The following is a 19023-nucleotide window of genomic DNA, read 5'->3' as shown; positions in this document are numbered from 1 at the left end:
ATGGCAGCTCTCTCATTTGAGAAGCTGACCCTCTATCCCCCCACCCCCCCATCATTCCACAGACCCATCTCCAAACAAGCACTACACTGCACCAGTGTTTCACAGCACACAACCAGGCATTCATGGATACTCTTTCCATGAAAGTACCCAGCGTGCAGGCAATGGTTAATCAATAACTAGGGGTTTCTTTAGGGATAACTGTTTCTAGGTAAAGAGGATAAGAACTTTAGATATACACATTTTTCACACTAAAATACCCTTGTTTCTACAGGATTTCCTGATCTGATTTAAGAAATTCTTTCAGAGTTAAGCTCATTATGAAATTAATTACCTCCATGTTACTTTCAACAGTCACTTGAACAATCTAAGAATCTTAACATAAAACTCAAAGGATAGAGGCCAAAGCCACTGTCTAGAAATGACACTATTATACCCTGGGAAAAAGAAAAGGAGTACTCGTGGCACCTTAGAGTCTAAACACCGAGCTTTTTACAATATTTTCTAATATTTTTTCTAATATTTCTGGATTAAGTCAGTCAAAATTATCCATGAAATATTAGAAGAATCAAACAAAATCAAGTGTGGGTTGGCAATGGGGAGTTTCCTCATTACTTTTATTTAAGAAACAAGACTGATGTTCAAGAGACTCCCATTAGGCTATTGTCAAGAGAGATGGAAAGTGGAATATCAAGAGACACGCTGTGGAAAGATGGCAGATCCAAGCTTTGCTAGCGCTGTAAAAGGCTCAGTGTTTAGACTGACACAAAGACGTTCAGGGTTGCTTGGCTTTCTTTAGGCACTGAAATCTGATCTGATTTGCGAATGTCGAATCAAGCTGCTACACTGGCTACTTTGGGGGTGGCTTGAACTAGCCAGAGGTTTTCATGCAGGGATCTGTTTCCCAGGTGACAACGGCTGCAGTATTTTCATTAGCCTAGGAACGTGATGCCTGTGGTCTGGATTTTATCAAGCAATAGTCAGCCAACTCCACTGCTGCAGCCAACAGAGAAAACATGGGTTTCTACAATAGGCATCTTTCGGTGCCAGAGAACATTTCTGATCAGCCCAAATTACTGGCCCTCTCCACAGCAAGCTACTCAAAAGCTTACCTTCCTGCCCAGTTTCAACGGCTCATTGCTGTAGAAGATTCAGTGAGTTTCTCTCTCTTCAGTTAATGGCATTCTTGCCATAAAACTCATTGTTTTTGACAAGAGTAAACCTAGCATATATTTGCTAAAACAGTTCTTTATACCCAAGCATCTTGGTGTCACTTCAAATGCCTTTCCCTTCTTGCTAGTAAGGGATGCACGTGCGCAAACCTGACTATGGTTTGGTGCCGCCCGCGCCCCCCGCGGCAGCATGTGACATTTGGAGCAAGGAGCGAGTTCTGGAAGGACCCCCACAGAAGTCTCATTTTGCCTCTTTCTAGCAGCCAAATGAGTTAAACAGAAAGCTTATCCTGCAGCTGTGATCATTAAACACAATACAGGGAATGCAGCTCCTTGCACTGAAAGCCACCAACTGTTGCAGGGGAACAACAGAATTCAGTCAGGGTAGGTAAAGACTTTTCTGTTTGTGTTCAAATAGGAATTGGGGGCTGAGTAGGCTCGTACACACAGCCAGCATGTGTCTAGAGATTCTGCATGGGAGCAGAAGGCTGGTATTGGGAGAGTTGAGCATAAGAATTTAGATTCCCACAACTTCTCTCTGATCATACCACCCAACAAGAAAACTAGACAGCACCAAATCACCGTCCAGTGAATCAGACCAGCTGCAGGGAAAGATGGTTAAAAATGTGCCCTCCTGGCCTCTAGCTCAGGGTACAACAGTAGAAGAAATGTGTAAGTGCAGCATGTGTCATTCCTGAAACTGCTTGATATAGAGCTTCCATCTAATAATCAGCAGTTCAGTAACACACTGACTGCCCAGGCCCCCATAGCCCCATCATGAACTACTGAGAATATGACCACTATTTGCACCCCAAATCAAAGCTTTAGAAATCTGAAACTGGATAAAAGACATTAATTCTGTGCACTTCAGAAAGTACCTCCAAGGCATGATGCAGGAGACATGGATGGCCAAAGACACATGAAGCTCTAAGAAGAACATTCCACATGTGGACATTGGAGGCAAGATAGGGACAACACAATAGCAAGGCAACATAAGATTAGTCTACCAAAATACTTTTAAACAGCCTTCACAAAGCTAATGGAAGCACATGCAGAAGTGATGCTCAATGAGTGCCCATTTCCCTGACAAAGTTTGGATATAAGTGAGTGTCTGAAATGCTCCGCAGCTTGTATGCTGACCACAATATAGACTATGCAGATGAACTATTGTACGAAGGTGCTGCCATGAGGTAACAAGAGAAGAGAAGTGGAACAGAAAAGCAGTGTAATCTGAATCAAGTGGACACACATTCCCCTGGCATCTTGCCAATTCTGGTGAAAGTTGTGACTGATTAAGCTATTTTAAAACATTGTCACTAAAATCTTGAACTCTAAAAGTTACTGTGAAAATCACGTCAGCTTAGTAAAGTGGTAACTCAACAACTTAGATGGCCATTTTACTTTAAACATGTGCATTTTAAACACTGAATGTTGAACTAATAAGTTCAACGAGGTATTTTAAGTAATGGAGCTCATGTTCTGGGAGGACATGCGTGGCTAAAAACGATGAGAGGCTAAGAGCGGAAAGAACATGAATGTTTCTTCAAGTCAATTTATGTTTTGATAGGAATACCCTAACACTGATGCACAAAGGGAAATTCTTAAAAGGCTTGAGAAGTCACCAGCTAAGTTTGTCTTGTTAAGACAAGACTAGATTTTTGGGACAACTAAAAAAAGACCAACAAGGCCGACTGTACGTCGGGATAAAGCAGCACACTGTGTTAGATACTACTATAGGATTGCAGCATTCAGAACTGAGCCACTGCTTGCTCAATTAAAGTCCAGTTTTGAATGAGTGTCAGAAAACAAGATTAACTCAAAAGATCCTCCACGTTTTTTTGGCAGACTTTAAGCTTTACTTGGTTACTGAGTCACTGGTGACAGCTCTTACAGTTTAACTGCAGAGAAATGATGGCTTTATTCCCTCAAGGCAGTCAATCCCATTCCAACAGGACTGGGAGAGAGAAATAAACGAAGATTTGCATCAGCCTCGTTTGGTTTGAATGAGTCATGCTTCAGTTATGAGCATTTTGGCTGATGCTCTGTTTTCTTCTTTTCTAGGAACTTGGGTTGCACCTCCCACCATAAAAATGAAGGGAAGCTGTGCCAACCTCCCTGGAACAGGAGAGTTCACTTTCTCCAGAGAAGGGGAACGTACCTCGGTACTCAGATATTTCAGGCTGGGCAGCCCCTGTTTTTATTTTCCAAATATAACTTAAGGACCAGATCCTGCCCTCTGAGGTATGCACACTTAGCGCACAATGGCTCCAAGACAGAAAATTTTGCTGTTTGGCCAGTGGAAGAGAAATTGAAAGCCTAACTGAAATAAGTTATCAGAAGTAATTAACTCCTGGCTGATTTCCACAAAAACAAGGGCCCCATTCTGCCTTCTTTACACCCACCCAATCCCACTGTCTTCAATGGAGTAACTCAGATGCAAATGAGGGCAGAATCAGGTCCCAGAGTTTAAGCAACTTCAAACCAGTTGTGAAAGAAGCAGCAGCAAAATACAACTGAAGCTGAAAAGGGAGTCAGCACGACAACAGAATGAAGGCAGGTCCTGTCACAAGGCAACAGGCTAGGAGCACCCATCCTGCAAGGAAAAATGAGGAAGAGCAAATAGGTGTCTGATGTCAAATACAACTTGGGGGAGAGATAGAAGAGTCATCTTAGCCAGTGCAGAACTGGCTGAACACAGATTTTTAAAAGGACCACTCAGAAGGCTCCTGGGCTGAATATAGAGTGTGGTGCTAGTAAGAAGTGTGACCATGTAAATATGGAACCAATTTCCAGCTAACATGTCTAGCTCCCTACACATCTTGGGATCTGACTGCACTTTACTGACCACGCTTTTACTCCCATTAGCCCTGCAGAACCAACAGGATTCTGTTCTGCCTTGTGCAACCCAACTACAGAATCTTTGTTACTAGTGATGAGGTAAGAGGCATTAAAGTTGCATTTTCAGACCGAGGCAGAATTTGGTGTCAGTTACCAAAAAATCATCTGATTTGTAAACCGAGCAAGTTTTTGCCCTGTAAATCAAACAATGAAAACCTGCAAAGTAAATGTAAAATTGACTGCAGATTATAACTGCTCTTTAAGGGGGAATCTTGCATTAATGCAATGCTTTTTATACCCTGCTGTAGCCTAGGCCTGCACTAATCTATAATGAGGAGTGGATCTTATAAAGCTAGTTTGATCTGAGCTATATCTAACATGAATAATCCCAGGAGAGTTACAGTTTAGCAACCCAAACATCCCAACCCCCACAAAAACCCAGGCACTTTAGACTTGTCACACCATCATCTCTTTTCTATGCTAACTTGCATTTTGTCTTTACTAGTAAAATCCCAGGAAGACAGACAATAACTACTAGCTTACAGGTAAAGCCAGCATCTGTTCCCTTCTCTCTTCAATGGCCTACCAAGATAAACTCCATTTCCCAATCCAGTCCCTACCTACTCTCCAGCCTGCAGAAAGGAAGCTGTTTAGAGCTTAAGACCAAAAGACTGATGTGATAGTCTGGCCTCCTATCCAGCACAGGCCACCAAACACCACCCGCACACTTATGTTCTCCTTGCTATATACTTTTTCTTTCATAGATTTGTAGAGTTTAAGGCCAGAAAAGACATTAGGATCATCTAGTCTGACTTCGTCTTAACACTGGCCATAGGTTATTCAAAGGTTTTATCCTGCCTTCTATAAAGAATGAAAAAAACCCTTAATTGTTTGGCAGTAAGGATGAGATTTTCATTGACTTTGCTCAGGAAGCCTCAGAATTAGTAGAGGCTGATTACCCATTTGAATTAGAAACTGAAAATTGATCTGCAATAACTCTGCCATGTGTATTAGCAGCCTCCTATGTAAAAGCTAAGAATGGAAATTTCAGGCTCAAGTCCATCTAGAATTAGGGTATGAAATTCAATCTGGATTATTTGTTTACAAAGTCAAGTTAGACAACTTTTGTTCCCTCCCGCCTCTCACAAACCATACTCCAAAAGCACTGCCATCAAGATGCAACTGATGGACAGGGACCTGCAATGTAATAATTTAGAAACACTCTATGCGACCTGGTCAGAGAGATTAAGTTATTATAGATTGGTTACTCTCCTGTCTGAATGCATGGATCTAGTTTAACAGGGGGCTGTGGGAAAAGCAAGCAGGAAAACAACTAGGTACAAATAATCAGCCTCCCAGTAAGGGTTAAGGGGCAAAATTACAGGACAATGGCCTACTTCTGGGCCTGAGTGACAGCTCTTTCTGCCAATGCTGGGAACAAAGAAATCAAAGGACACCGAAAAGCCTCTGTCAGGAGAGGAAGTGGGGTCAATTGCCAAGCGCTGTTCCTGGTAAGAACAAAGACAGGTCCTGTGAGAGTTGTGGGAGTGTCAGAGAAGTTGGGGAATGGGGAACTCTGAGGAAGAAGAGGTGGGCATGCCTATGGACTAGTTACTGTTTTCAGATATTTTCTTTTATACGCTTTTGTTCGAAACCAGGGTTCAGGCAACCTTTTAGAAGTGGTGTGCCAAATCTTCATTTATTCACTTTAATTTAAGGTTTCACGTGCCAGTAATACATTTTAACGTTTTTAGAAGCTCTCTCTATAAGTCTATATATTATATAACTAAACTATTGTCGAATGTAAAGTAAACAAGGTTTTCAAAATGTTTAAGAAGCTTCATTTAAAATTAAATTAAAATGCTGATCTTATGCCACCGGCCCGCTCAGCCCGCTGCCAGCCTGGGATTCCGTTCACCTAGGCCGGCGGCCAGAACCCCAGACTGGCAAGGGGCTGAGCGGAGCCTGCGGCCAGGACCCTGGCTGGCAAGGGGCCAGCAGCCAGAACCCCAGACCGGCAGTGGACTGAGTGGGGCTGCCGGTCTGGGGTTTCGTCCGCCAGCGGGCTGAGCAGCTCAGCCCGCTGCCGGTCTGGGGTTTCATCCGCCAGCTCCTGCCAGCCAGGGTCCCGGCTGCTGGCCCCACTCAGACCGCTACTGGTCTGGGATCCCGGCCCTGCCCACATAGAGTGGGTACCTACCTTCTCCCTGGTTCTAACCCATTCTCTTCCTCTCTCTCTCTGCACTGAGCTGAGCATGGGAGTGCACTGAGCACAGTGCTGGGGGTGAAGGAGCAGGCTGGGGGTTGGGGTGTAGGGTCTGGCCAGGAGCTAGAATGAGGAACGGGGCTCAGGGTTGGGGCCGGAGGTTTGGGGGTATAGTGCTTACCTGGGCAACTCCCATTTGGTGCGAGAGGTGCAGGTGGGAATGTGGGGGGGGTGGGGTGGAGGAGCTCCCGCTTGGTGCTCAGGGTGGGGGTGGGAATGTGGGGGGTGCAAGAGTCAAGACATGGGGTGTGTGAGGGGGGTGCAGGGTACGTGAGGGGGGTGCAGGAGAGTAAGGGCAGAGGGCTGGGGGCATGTGAGTGCGGTGCAGGAGTCAGGGCAAAGGGTTGGGGGGCTGGAGTCAGGGCTGGGTGTGTGTGAGGGGGTGCAGGGATCAGGGCAGAGGGCTAGGGTCGTGGGAGTGCTCCCAGCCCCCTGCCCAGAGCGGCTCACGGCAGGGGGCTGGAGGGGATATGCCTCGATTCCACCCCCCTACCCCAAGGCCCTGTCCCCACCTCGTCTCCGCCTCCTCCCCAGAGCAGCGAGCATGCTGGCACTCCGCTTTGCTTCTCCCCCTCCTTCCCAAGGGCCATCAGCTGATCAGCAGCAGGGAGGAAGACGAGGAGGGGCAGGAACCCAGGCAGGATTTTTAATGGCATGGTGTTGCCTGCCGGGGTCCCAGCCTGGGTTCGGCAGCGGGCTGAGCCGGGCCGGTGGCTGGGACCCGGCAGGCAGAAGCGTGCCATTAAAAATCAGCTCGTGTGCCATCTTTGATACGTGTGCCATAGGTTGCCGACCCCTGTTCTAAACAAACTACTTTGCTTTAAGAAGGCTGTCTGATCATTACTCCCAGAGGGAACAGAACTGCAGGCACTGCATCTGCTGAGGTAATCACAGGTGATCAGAGGACAGTGGCCCAAGGGGCCTGGTCTCAAGAGTGGGAGAACAGCATGATTCCATCTGGAGATAGAACAGCCCAAGGCCTGAGAGGAGATGCACTTCAAGAGACCAGGAGGGGTAAAAGCTGCAGTTTGCCTATCATTGTCACAATTCCCAGGCTCTGAGCGCAAGATCCGGTCACAGGAGTAATGCTCAGTTCTCACACAGAGACTTTCATCCGCAAATCTCAAAGCATGTGACAAACATTAAAACTCAACACTGCCAATTGGCGTCATCCACATTATACAGGTGGGCAAACCGAGGCACTGCTCGGTAGCAGAGCTGAGACTAGAACCCAAGAGTCTGCGTGCCTGACCTCTAGACCACAGGGTAACAGCTTGGTGTGGGCAGTGGAAGTACATTGGGGGGAACTGAGATTGGTTGGCTCTGCTCACTTTTGGGGGACCTCTAAGAACAGAATTTTGGCAGGGCAGGGGACAACAGACAAAAGATTAAACTGTTCCTTTCCTCTCACCATCTCTGGAATAGCAGCCATGTGTGAACTTAATGATCTGCACGCCTCTAACCCACGAAGGAGACGTCTGCTAGAAAGGAAATCCCTTAAGGAAGCACCACAAAAAAGATGATGACTTACCTTTTGTTTAGCACCATGTTTCCTAGTTTCAAGTCTCTGTGCACAATATTTTTCTGTAAGACAGATTCCATATTAGATCAGATGATATCATATGAACACAAGCACCCTTAGAATGAGTTCAGTTCTGGCCCCAGCACTCAGAGGATACAAGCACTAATCCTATTTTAGAGACTGCATCATCCTCTGACTAGAAGAATATTAGAGGCAAATGCTCACACTCTTAGCCTGTTGAATTTGTTATTGTGATATACAATCCAAGAGCTATTCCAGCACACAAGCAGCCCATGGAAGGTAAAGCTGACAATGTAGAGATACAGCTGGATCCGTCTACGTTCAAAATAGCAACGTACATGTCTGCAAACATTGCTGAGGCCCCGTTTGGTATTTTTCACTTGGTTCTGGGGGCCAACAGCTGTAAAGAAGGCTGCCTACACCCAAATAATATAACCCTAACAGTCAGATGTCTAGGGCCCTACATCTAACGAGCTTGGTGACACCCCAATGAAATTCAAAGTGTTAATTTGCCACTGAGGGTGTATCCAGTGCTCTAGCACTACTCTGTCTGCTCCATTCTTGTTGCCAGGGTTCAAAACTGCAATATAAGAATCCTGCTAACTCAGGTCTGCTGCACGGCACATCCGACTGCAGCTGCTGGGTCTGAGCCGAAGGCTGCCCAATCCTGGCAATGCCCCTTTCGACTGAGAGATTCTTCTGAATGTGCATGTTTATTAGCTCACTGGCAAGGCTCTGCTAAGGGAGGCCGGATGTCACTTTTTACAGCGTAACAAGTCAGAAACCTCAGTGGAATCTATTTTTATAGCACAGTAATTTCCAGCTCATTGATCTCAAACTAGCAGCACAGGGTTTTTATCTCAGAATCAATTTTTATCTTACTTATGATTTATATTGCTTCCATGGGAAATGCTTTGGAGTGGTTCCTGGATTTGATTAGCTTCAAACCCAGAAAGTTTCTTTTTGTTGAGGTTAATAGTTTTGCTGTTCACCTGATTTACATCTAATCCAACTGCCCTCTCTCCTCAGGCAGTAAATGTTGTGCCATCAACAAACAACCTGGGAGAGAGGTGATGCTCTGGTATGGCTCAGAATACCGAGCCTTGTGTAGAGCTTAATGTTTTAAAAGGATTGTTATTGGAAAAGAGCTGAGACATCCATCCTTTGTAATCCTTCTGTTGTTTTTATGAAGTCCAGGATGCTAATTTGGGATGAAACTCCCCCAAGACATGTGCACAGGCTACATGGAGACTGTACCTTGTGTAATGCTTCCACCACTCGTACCACATCGTAGAATATAACAACAGTCTCCCGTTCGCTGAGTCTCTTCTCTTTAATGACATAATGCTGCAAGTTGATTAAATCTGCTGTCTTGTCACTGAAATCGTGAGCACAGAGACAGTCTAAAACAAGGCAAATGCGCTTCCTCATCTTCCTGACCATTCTGTTGGTTTCCAGATCTTCTATGATTTCACAAGTTCGGTCCTGCAGTGGCAGAGGGAGGCAAGGAATGGAGTTTAAATAAATGGTCTAGTTTGCACAGGTAGGGGACATATGTATTACTTTGGAACAGAGCATTAGAGAATAAGATGGCCTTTTAGATAGTTACAATAAAGAAATAAGAAAAGCACAGATAAGAGATTACCTGGGACACACTCGTTTGGTTTAAGATTAGCAACTATAGGGCTTAGTCTGCATTTCCTGGCCTGAGTAGTGAAGAACTGATAGAGTGAGAATACGCTCAACTAGCATGGGTACTCAACCCAAGCAAAACCTATATTAAATGCCAGCATGCTCAGAAACCAGACACAGGACTGTAACTGTAATGTAGCTGAAACAACGAGAAGTCCTTGTGGCACTTCAGAGACGAACAAATGTGGGCGTAAGCTTTCGTGGGCTAGAACCCACTTCATCAGATGCATGGAGTGAAAAAATAAAATTAAGCAGAATATATATTATAGCACATGAAAAGATGAGAGTTGCCTTACCAAGTGGGGGGGGGAAGAGGGTCATTGCTAATGAGCCAATTCAATTAAGGTGGAAGTGGCCTATTCTCAGCAGTTGACAAGAAGGGGCAAATACCAAGGGAGGGAAAATTACTTTTGTAGTGCTAACGAGGCCCGTGCAATCAAGGTGGCCCATTTCCAACAGTTGACAAGAAGATGTGAGTATCGGCAGAGGGAAAATTACTTTTTGTAGTGACCCAGCCACTCCCAGTCTTTATTCAGGCCTAATTTGATGGTGTCCAGTTTGCAAATTAATTCCAGTTAATATAGCTGGACCCTCTGGTTTTCTTACAGCATAGACAGAGCCTCAGTTGAAACAGGTTGTTGACAAACATTTAGCCAGCAAGTGAACAATCACCTGCATCACAGCTAACATCTCTTATCAGCCAACATGTCACAGACTCAATAAATGACTTGTTTCAGAGGTGTTAACAGCCCTGCAATTGGTTCACTTAGGGATATTTAATTGCTAATTAGCACATTTACAAATTTATTTTAACATATTGAAACAGCATCTTGGAAACTTGTCTGCTTCTCCCAATTCAACAACAGACCAATTACAGAAACTGGAAAGCAGAGACGATATTCTAAAAAGGCACTTTGTTAATTAACATAAACTGATCTTCAAATGTGAAGCAAGGGGCATGGAGCAATTCCATTTTCCTGGAGTGGGATCCAAACTCTAGGTACTACTGCTATAATTGTATCATATTAGAAGAGCCTCTTCAGACTGACACTCATGTTTCTTGTACTTACTTTAGGCTACGTCTGAATGTTAAGCAGCACAGGAAGGCTCACAAGTACACATATCAAGACCCATGTCCTGTTTTATAATCTAATATATCACACATCACAAGTCTTATTTCATCAGTATTTAACATGAATTGCCTCTACAATACACTTGCTTGAAGAGGCACTGATTAATCATGGCTAAGGCTGCGATTTAGTCACAGAGGTCCCAGAATCTGTGATTTCCGAAGACTTCTGTAACTTCAGCCAGCGCTGCTGAGAGCTTCAGGGTTCCCTGCCTCTGGGGAGGAGTCCCACAGCTCCCCGCCACCACGGGAGGCAGGGGGATCCGCTTCTCCCGGCCAGCAAGGGGGACCCCCACAGCTCCCCGCCCCAGCAGGGGGAATCCCTGCTGCTCCTGGCCGCAGCAGGGGGACCCTCAGAGCTCCTAGCTGCCATGGGAGGCAGGGGGGACGCCCGCAGCCTGGAACTCCCATGGAGGGGGACCCTGGAGCTCCCAATTCCGCCCCCCCAAGCTGCCCAGGCTACCCATTTTGTCATGGGTATTTGTAGTAAAAGTCAAGGACAGGTCGGAGGCTTCCGTGGATTCTTCATTATTGCCCATGACCTCTTCGTGACTTTTACTAAAAATATCTAAGACAAAAAACTTAGCCTTAATCATGGCTTGCATGCTGATAATTCTCTATGCATGAGAATGTCAGTGTGAGTAGTGCATTGCTCAGAGTAGTAGTTCAGGCTCACTGCAGTTGCCACTGTCCTCAGAGAGCCTGCGAGGTGGCTGGCTGTACCTGAAAGAGCCCATGATGGTGAACCACTCCATCCTGATTGTGCAGAAGGGAAAGGAGAGAGTACTCTGTGTGCAGCAGCATCTTGCCCTGTCGCTCCTCCTGGGTTTCTGTTCCTTTGTCACCCCTTTCCTCTAAGGTAAGGATCTTTGGGAAAGGAGAAAAATGCCTTATTCCTTTAGGGAAAACTGAAGTCACCCCAAATATTTAGCTACAGCTGTACATTTTCAACATTCACATGTGCATTTCACAGCTGAATGGAATTACACCAGTGCTTGACTTATGTGCTTGCCACAAAGTGTCTGAACTAACATGTGCAGAATGAATTTGATGAGCTCACAGGAAACACATTGCCATTTGCAAGCACCCCTGATCCTTTCCCCCTTTGCTGCCAGTACAACAGCTCAGCTCCCCTTGTGGCAGAAGTGCACAGAGAGCTCCAGAAAACCACTGGTGTGTTAAGCAAGGTTGTTTAACCCTGCTCAGAGCAGCAGCAGCTGAGGCTTTGCTTGAGAGCTAACACTTGCACCAGTGTTGCTGAACTGCTGGCACGAAGTTTTAGCAGCCATTCCCCAGTGTATACAAGGCTTTAGACTCTTGCATTTTGCCTGGATTCAGGCAGTTTCTCTAATGGAGCAAGAGTTAAAAGGTCTCAGAGGATCTGCACCCCAAGTGTGTTGCTTACCTTTAGTTGATAGAAGTCATCTGTCCCATCCTTTCTTGCCAAACACTGAACAATACTTGGCACCGGGGAGTTACCTAAACGTGGACCTACCAGCACAAAGCAGAACAGATTTGTTTTCCTGTAAGAAGCTATGACTAATTCAATGTTATGTCAATATTCAGCTGTCATACAGTTTGCATAAGTCTAAATTAAGTTCCTTTTTCAGCAGGGCATGAATATCCACAGTCAGTTTCTTCCCATAGATTGTATTGCTCTTAAGAAAACAAAGGATGCTGGATTCTGAATCTCCTTGACAATGGTCCATTTGTTCACAGAAGAGACCTTTGGCAAAACACTGCTGTGTCCAGCTGAACCTTATACAGATTTCTGCATGCCTAAACCATATAGGTTTTACATTCGCTATCAGCAGTTGTGGCAAGAAATTCTTGAACCTCTGAACCTAGCTGCCACTCCTAAAGGGGCTGCTCAGTTTAACAGTTTATTGAATGCACCAGAATAACCCACTGTGTTGATTCCCCATCTTAACTAGCCCATTTTTAACAGATCTGATAGGTTTTAAAAATAGACTTCACTGGGATCTTGGGGTTATGCAAAATAACTAAAAACTACACGTTATTCAAGTGACAGCCGAGAGCTACTGGGGGAGTGAGTCAGCCTACAGGACACACACCAAGGAGAGAGCAGCCACTGTATTACTTCAATAAACTGTGTGCGTGCTAATTTAACAGCATATTCAGAGTGAAGTGGGGTTGAACATACACCCGAGGGCTCCTTAGGGAAACCTGTCCTACTACACATTACCCTCAAGAAGAGAGTTTGCCTTTGGATACAATTTAAATATTCAGACCCCAAATCAATAAAAGCAGGGGTTCACAGTTGTGCCCCTAATGGCTATGCTTGTCCTGCTAAACACACATTACAAACACCCTTAGTTTTCCAGTTACAGGAGCTCCAAGGATTGCTGCTTTATCAACATCAGATGAAGCTAGGCACAAAGACCTAGATTACAAGTCTGCTTTGACTCATTTTATTGAATCTTTTTTCAGAGTAACAGCCGTGTTAGTCTGTATTCGCAAAAAGAAAAGGAGTACTTGTGGCACCTTAGAGACTAACCAATTTATCTGAGCATAAGCTTTCGTGCTGTAGCTCACGAAAGCTTATGCTCAAATAAATTGGTTAGTCTCTAAGGTGCCACAAGTACTCCTTTTCTTTTATTGAATCTGTTTTCCTTAAGCTTTGCAACCATTAACATTCCACCTCATACAGCACAGGGGATGAAGAAAACCTCTTCTGCTTACCTAGGATGAAAGGGCCTGCTCTCTTGGCATTACTTCCAGAAATCCCTGTACAAAGAGCCTTTGCCTTAGCGGATGTTTCCCCAGCTCCTCTGTCTGATGCTCGCCGCTTCATCCTCAGCTCTTGAAAGACAGGGAAGATCACACTTCAGTGAGTAACAAAGCTCTTCTCCTTACACTAAATCTTATCTTGCGCTGGAAACCTTTTACTTGATGATGCACAGCACTTCCGCCTATTTGTGTAGTAGAAGGCAGCTCCTACTAACAAAAAGCTATGGCTCATTTACTAGTTGATTAATTGGGAGCTACAGACTTCATGCATTTCAGGAAGGTACAAGGCAGCTTCATTAGAGTGTAATGTTCCTAGATCAGTTATCTGACACATGTAATTGGGGGGGGGGCACGCAGGGGGGAGGAACTAAATAATTAAGACTTCTTTTACGGCAGAATAAAGCACATGAATGAATACATTCTAAAAAGCACCAGAAGAAACTGCCTCTGTTCCTCCAAAAAGAAAAGGAGTACTAGTGGCACCTTAGAGACTAACCAATTTATCTGAGCTCTAAAAAAATTTATTTATTTGAGTTCCAAAAAACTCTGAAGTCAACCCATGAGACTCTAGGGGTTTATTCACAGAAACACTTATGCTTTAATGACTGTGGCCAACTCACCAGCTATTGAGAAGCACAAGAGTCTTTAGTTCTCAGCACTTAGAAATAAAACTGACCATGTGGCTGAATCACAACATTTCAGCTTTCCCTGGGACAGAGCATTGCGGAGGGAGAGCACACATCTCTATTAGCTACTTCGGGATGATTAGCTCATTCATCCTTAATTAACAACTTATTTGTAAATGAGAGAGAAAAATTATAGATATGTACTTTATAGTTAGTGTAAACTAAAGTCCCCCTCTCTTTGTCCCTGTTTACCCTATGGCCTAATCTATACTCTTATCCCTTCACTATGTTCATCCAGCTGGACTGAGTTGAATTCAGGCACTTTCAGTCTGCTGTATAAAAATCACTGCCTCTTGTATTTCTGTGCTTTACATTTGTCTAAGGAAAAAGCACACTGCACATTGCCACCAGTTCTCAATAGATATTCTGCAGTGCACAAATTCTTAATGAAAAAACCTGGATGTGAGCTCCCCTGCTCTACCACCATGCAGGAAAATACTCCTGTCCATCACAGGAGTGTCTGGCATGCATCCAAATGTGCAGATAACAGCATTATATATAGACAGACTGAAAGAATGGATCATCACTCGGGACTAGGCTCTGAAGTGTGTTACCTTCTCCTTATTCAGGGATTGCAGAGATGTTCTGGATTCTTCTAAAATGAACCAGCCTTCTGTTCCTCAGAGCCCTACAGAAAGTGTATTGACGTAGCCCTGCAGCCCCAACATCTAAAGGCCCAGGTTCATTCAAGTCTCCGATTGGCCACAACACGTTTCTCTCTACAGGGGACAGGCCTTGCCTCAGTTCAGTGGCAAGAGACTTTGTCCTCAGGCTGGCTATGAAACCACTGCAGTGGCTACATTCTGCACTCAGTGGGTTCGCTGCTAGTGTGAAGGTCTTACTCCAGCAGGAGCAATCCCTGGAGTGAGCACCGGCCTGCTGAGAGTCCCCGCCTTACACCGCACCCCCTTCCCTGGCTTAGGAGTCCTTTTAAAGAGGATGCCCCAGCTCCACGTTGATTAACTGTCTTCATTCTAACACATTTTAAAAGCAGTTCAAAAAGGAATGACTAAAAAAAGGCTTTCAATGGGGACTGCCCCGGGCCAGGCTTTCCTATCTCACTTATCCCAAACAAATTCCTTGCAAAGTTTCAATGATTTTTGGGCAGGCGAAGGGTGCTTTGAGTACTTTTTAAACAGCTGATATTTAAAAGATGAGACAGACTGATAAATCCTTCCCCCTCTCCAGCCGTGACTAGGTAGAGTGGGAAGTTCACACCTCCGGTGGCATGAACTTTTCACTGACTGCTGACTCAACATGACACCACTTATACAAAAGCACTTCGCACTGTGCCCAGCAGAGCAAGACTTTTTATAATAGCAAGTGGGATGTTTCCATGAAATCAATCAGCAGGTTTAGATTCCCCCATTACTAACCCATATATTTGGTTTTGCCTTTAACTTAAGTATTAACTGAAATTAACTGAATTCAGTTACGGCACCCATAAGGTTTAGTGGTTAGAACCAAGGTCTGGGTGCCACAATGGTCTTCGTTCTGCTCATGCTGCATCACTGACTTCCTACCTGACCTTGCTGACATCACTCAATTCCCTGCAATTTAATCATTCCAGATGGAAATCTGCACAAACAAAATTTCACTGAGGAAACCCCCAGCTAATACATATGCTGCAACAACTGGTGCTGCGCAATCTGTGTTTATTAGGACTCACTGGTGCACATGGCGTGGTCATAAACAAAAAAAAAAATCCGAGGACTCACGTTGTAGTTCAGCATCAACCATATCTTTATTCTTCTTCCAAACTAGGTTTTCCAATGCCTCAGGAAACAGCAGGCATCACTCTGGAGACGGCTGGAGGATCGAAAGGTCGGGGACTCTGTAAATGTAAAAGGCGATGCACTTGATGCTGTGGTTCTGTGATTGTGACGATGATAATGTGGTAGGCACTAAAAGTTCTGTAATTTTCAACATCTATGTTTTGTCTGTCTTAGAATAACCTCCAGATCCCGCTCTAAGCTTCTGCTTGTGGACAAGCGAGAAGGGCTACTGAAGCTGTTACTGGAAAGTTAAATGTATTGTACAAACAGAACACAAGTACTAGCTTCAAGGCTACCAACTATTTTTGTATTGCTATGAAAGGGTTAATATATGCACAAAGTTTGCACTTCAGTGTATCAAACTTTGTCCTAACCAGAAACTACCTTCTTATTGAATCCTGGTTGCACAAGGACCTTTCTTTAAAAGGGCCAAGCAAACCTGTGACAAAGATAATTCCACTAAAATTCAGTATCTTTACAGTTAATCTGGTCACAACTCAAAGTCATGCTCAAATAAGGATTGCAATTAGGATTTAATCAGATAGTTAGTGTATTAAAAACCAACAGATTATTACAAACATTTGAGGTTTAAATATTGTATAACACGATTTGTTCATCTTTACTAAACCCAAAAATGTTTTAATCCACTTGTATTTGTTTAAATAAACTGAAGCTGAACCTAAATAAACCCGTACGTGACCATATTTGGGACACAATAAAAGTCAACCTCCTTTGAGGTCAGATAAGCCGTAAAGTCGCAATACATCTGGTTACTGGGACTTGTTTAAAAGACCATACAGCACTGTACTTTGAGTGTCAATTTTTAATATTTTGTCTTACAATGTCAAAGGACTTCGCACTAGGAGCTAAGACTGCAATGAACATTTTTCTAACGAAAGGAAGACTTGTGGCACCTTAGAGACTAACCAATTTATTTGAGCATAAGCTTTCGTGAGCTAGAGCTCACTTCATCGGATGCATAAAGTGGAAAATGCAGTGAGGATTTTTTATGCATTTTCCACTTTATGCATCCGATGAAGTGAGCTGTAGCTCACAAAAGCTTATGCTCAAATAAATTGGTTAGTCTCTAAGGTGCCACAAGCCCTCCTTTTCTTTTTGCAAATACAGACTAACACGGCTGCTACTCTGAAACCTGTCATTTTTCTAAGGGTTGGTCTACACCTAGCTATGTCACTCAGCAGTGTGAAAAATTTACCCCCCCCCAAGAGCCGTAGTTAAACTAATCTAAGCTAGTGTAGACACCACTAGGTCAGCGAAAGGTTTCAGAGTAGCAGCCGTGTTAGTCTGTATCCACAAAAAGAAAAGGAGGACTTGTGGCACCTTAGAGACTAACAATTTTATTTGAGCATAAGCTTTTGTGAGCTACAGCTCACATGCATCCAATGAAGTGAGCTGTAGCTCACGAAAGCTTATGCTCAAATAAATGTATTAGTCTCTAAGGTGCCACAAGTCCTCCTTTTCTTTTTTTTAGGTTAAGGAAAGAATTCTTCCATCAATTCAGCAGCTGCCTCTTGAGGGGGCGGATTTACTATAGACTTGTGCTGGATGGGCTGTAGCAGTGCAAAGGAGGCAAACTCACAAACCTACAAGCATGGTCTATGCAGCATTTTCACTATGAGTTTATCACAAACAGAGTGGGAGGAGATCTCATTCCTGCCCTGTTAAAGGGACACTGACTTAACTATCACACTCCTGTCAGAAAACTTACCTACTGTTGTTACAAGCAATGTCTAAAACAGCTGGGACTGAACAATTAAAGAAAATCCTGCTTTCAGTCTGCGCATCTGACAGCACTTTGTCTAGCCTGTTTCCCCCTCTAAAGGGCATTTCGCCTGTTTAGTCTGGGGATCCCACACAGCAAAAGGGAGGAGAATAACTTAATAAATAGAAAATGCAATTGTAAAGCCACAAAAATTAACAGGGGGATTCGGGTGCAAGGATAGCACCCGAAATTACTTTTAACTCATGTTTTGAAATTGAGAGGATTTCATGTTGAAGCTCCTTTAAGCAATGGAACATGAATTAAACCTAAGATAGAAAGAGAAAGTGCCAGAAGCAGAGGGAAGAAAGTCAAAGGCAGCTGCTCTCAAATACCAGGAAGATTGTTCCCTTTTCTGCATATACTGACATTGCATAACCCTGATTAAACCAAGCAAAGTGGTCAAAAGGCCACAGGTTTCAATGTGCAGCTTCTTTCTTAGTAACTGGGGAATGCCCACAAAGAGAGAGGTTTGTTTCACCTACAACAATACATTGCTTTGAAAAACAGGATCTAGGTGATGAATCTATTGAGGCCTTTCAACAGGAATGCCACTGTGCTGCCTTTTCTTGAAAGTGTCCTGTACAGAATGCATCATCCTCATAGCCTTAAGAAACTGCAATGCAGGAGATTCCCCTCCCCCTACCCAGTCCACAGGTATACAGAACATGCAGATCTGCGAGCGCTTCTGTTTTGTCTTAGCCCTGAGCACTGCCATTATAACACTCATTTCAATGGGGCTCTCCATGGGGAGGACTTGTATCAAATATTTGATAATGGGCTCTTCCATCTAGCAGAGAAAGGGATAGCAGTCTCATGGCTGGAAGTTGAAGCTAGACAAATTTGGACTGGAAATAAAGGTACATTTTTAAGCGAGTGAGGGTAATTAACCATTGGAATAATTTACCAAGGGTCGTGGTAGATTTTTCATCACTGGCCATTTTTAAATAAAGATTGGGTGTTTTCCCAACAGAGCTGCTCTGGGTCAGTCTAGATCACAATGGTCCCTTCTGGCCTTGGAATCTATGAATTGCACTGAAATCTGGTCTGGCTGCCAGCTCAGATGCCAACTAATTATATTCTGAAAAGATCTAAGTGTTAAATCATATTTAAAGGGACACCATCTAAACCAGTAGACCTAAAATTAGATCCAGCAGCTGTGTTTGGAAGCACTGATGCTAATCCTATCCTGCACTTTGCCTGCGTGCTCAGTTCCTGAGAGCACAGAGGGCAATGAAAGAGATGGGAATCTGGTTCTACAAGCATCGCAGAAAGCTAAATAATCTGCAGTCCCCTCCATCCCCAAAGGGCCTCACAGGATCCCCAGCCTCCCTTAAAACAATCACAGCTTCCTTCCAGACAAGGTAGGCTGGTGGTACACGCCAATGGACCCC

At 44.3% G+C, this 19023-nt stretch overlaps 1 protein-coding gene across 1 annotated transcript in view; it reads right to left on the bottom strand.

Moving 5' to 3' along the window:
- The window catches only part of STK40 (serine/threonine kinase 40), a 64770-nt gene that overhangs the window by 31678 nt on the left and 14069 nt on the right, over nucleotides 1–19023 (bottom strand). Inside the window, 6 exon segments of the mRNA XM_043532386.1 lie at nucleotides 7805–7857; nucleotides 9074–9301; nucleotides 11361–11504; nucleotides 12043–12128; nucleotides 13341–13460; nucleotides 15793–15908. Of these exon segments, the coding sequence (XP_043388321.1) occupies nucleotides 7805–7857; nucleotides 9074–9301; nucleotides 11361–11504; nucleotides 12043–12128; nucleotides 13341–13460; nucleotides 15793–15814 (653 nt within the window). The 5' untranslated portion in view covers nucleotides 15815–15908.

This window comes from Chelonia mydas, chromosome 19 (genome assembly GCF_015237465.2).
Source record: "Chelonia mydas isolate rCheMyd1 chromosome 19, rCheMyd1.pri.v2, whole genome shotgun sequence".
Taxonomy (NCBI): Eukaryota; Metazoa; Chordata; order Testudines; family Cheloniidae; genus Chelonia; species Chelonia mydas.
The sequence above is the reverse complement of the archived record's forward strand: the minus strand, read 5'-3'. Positions and strand labels throughout refer to the sequence as shown.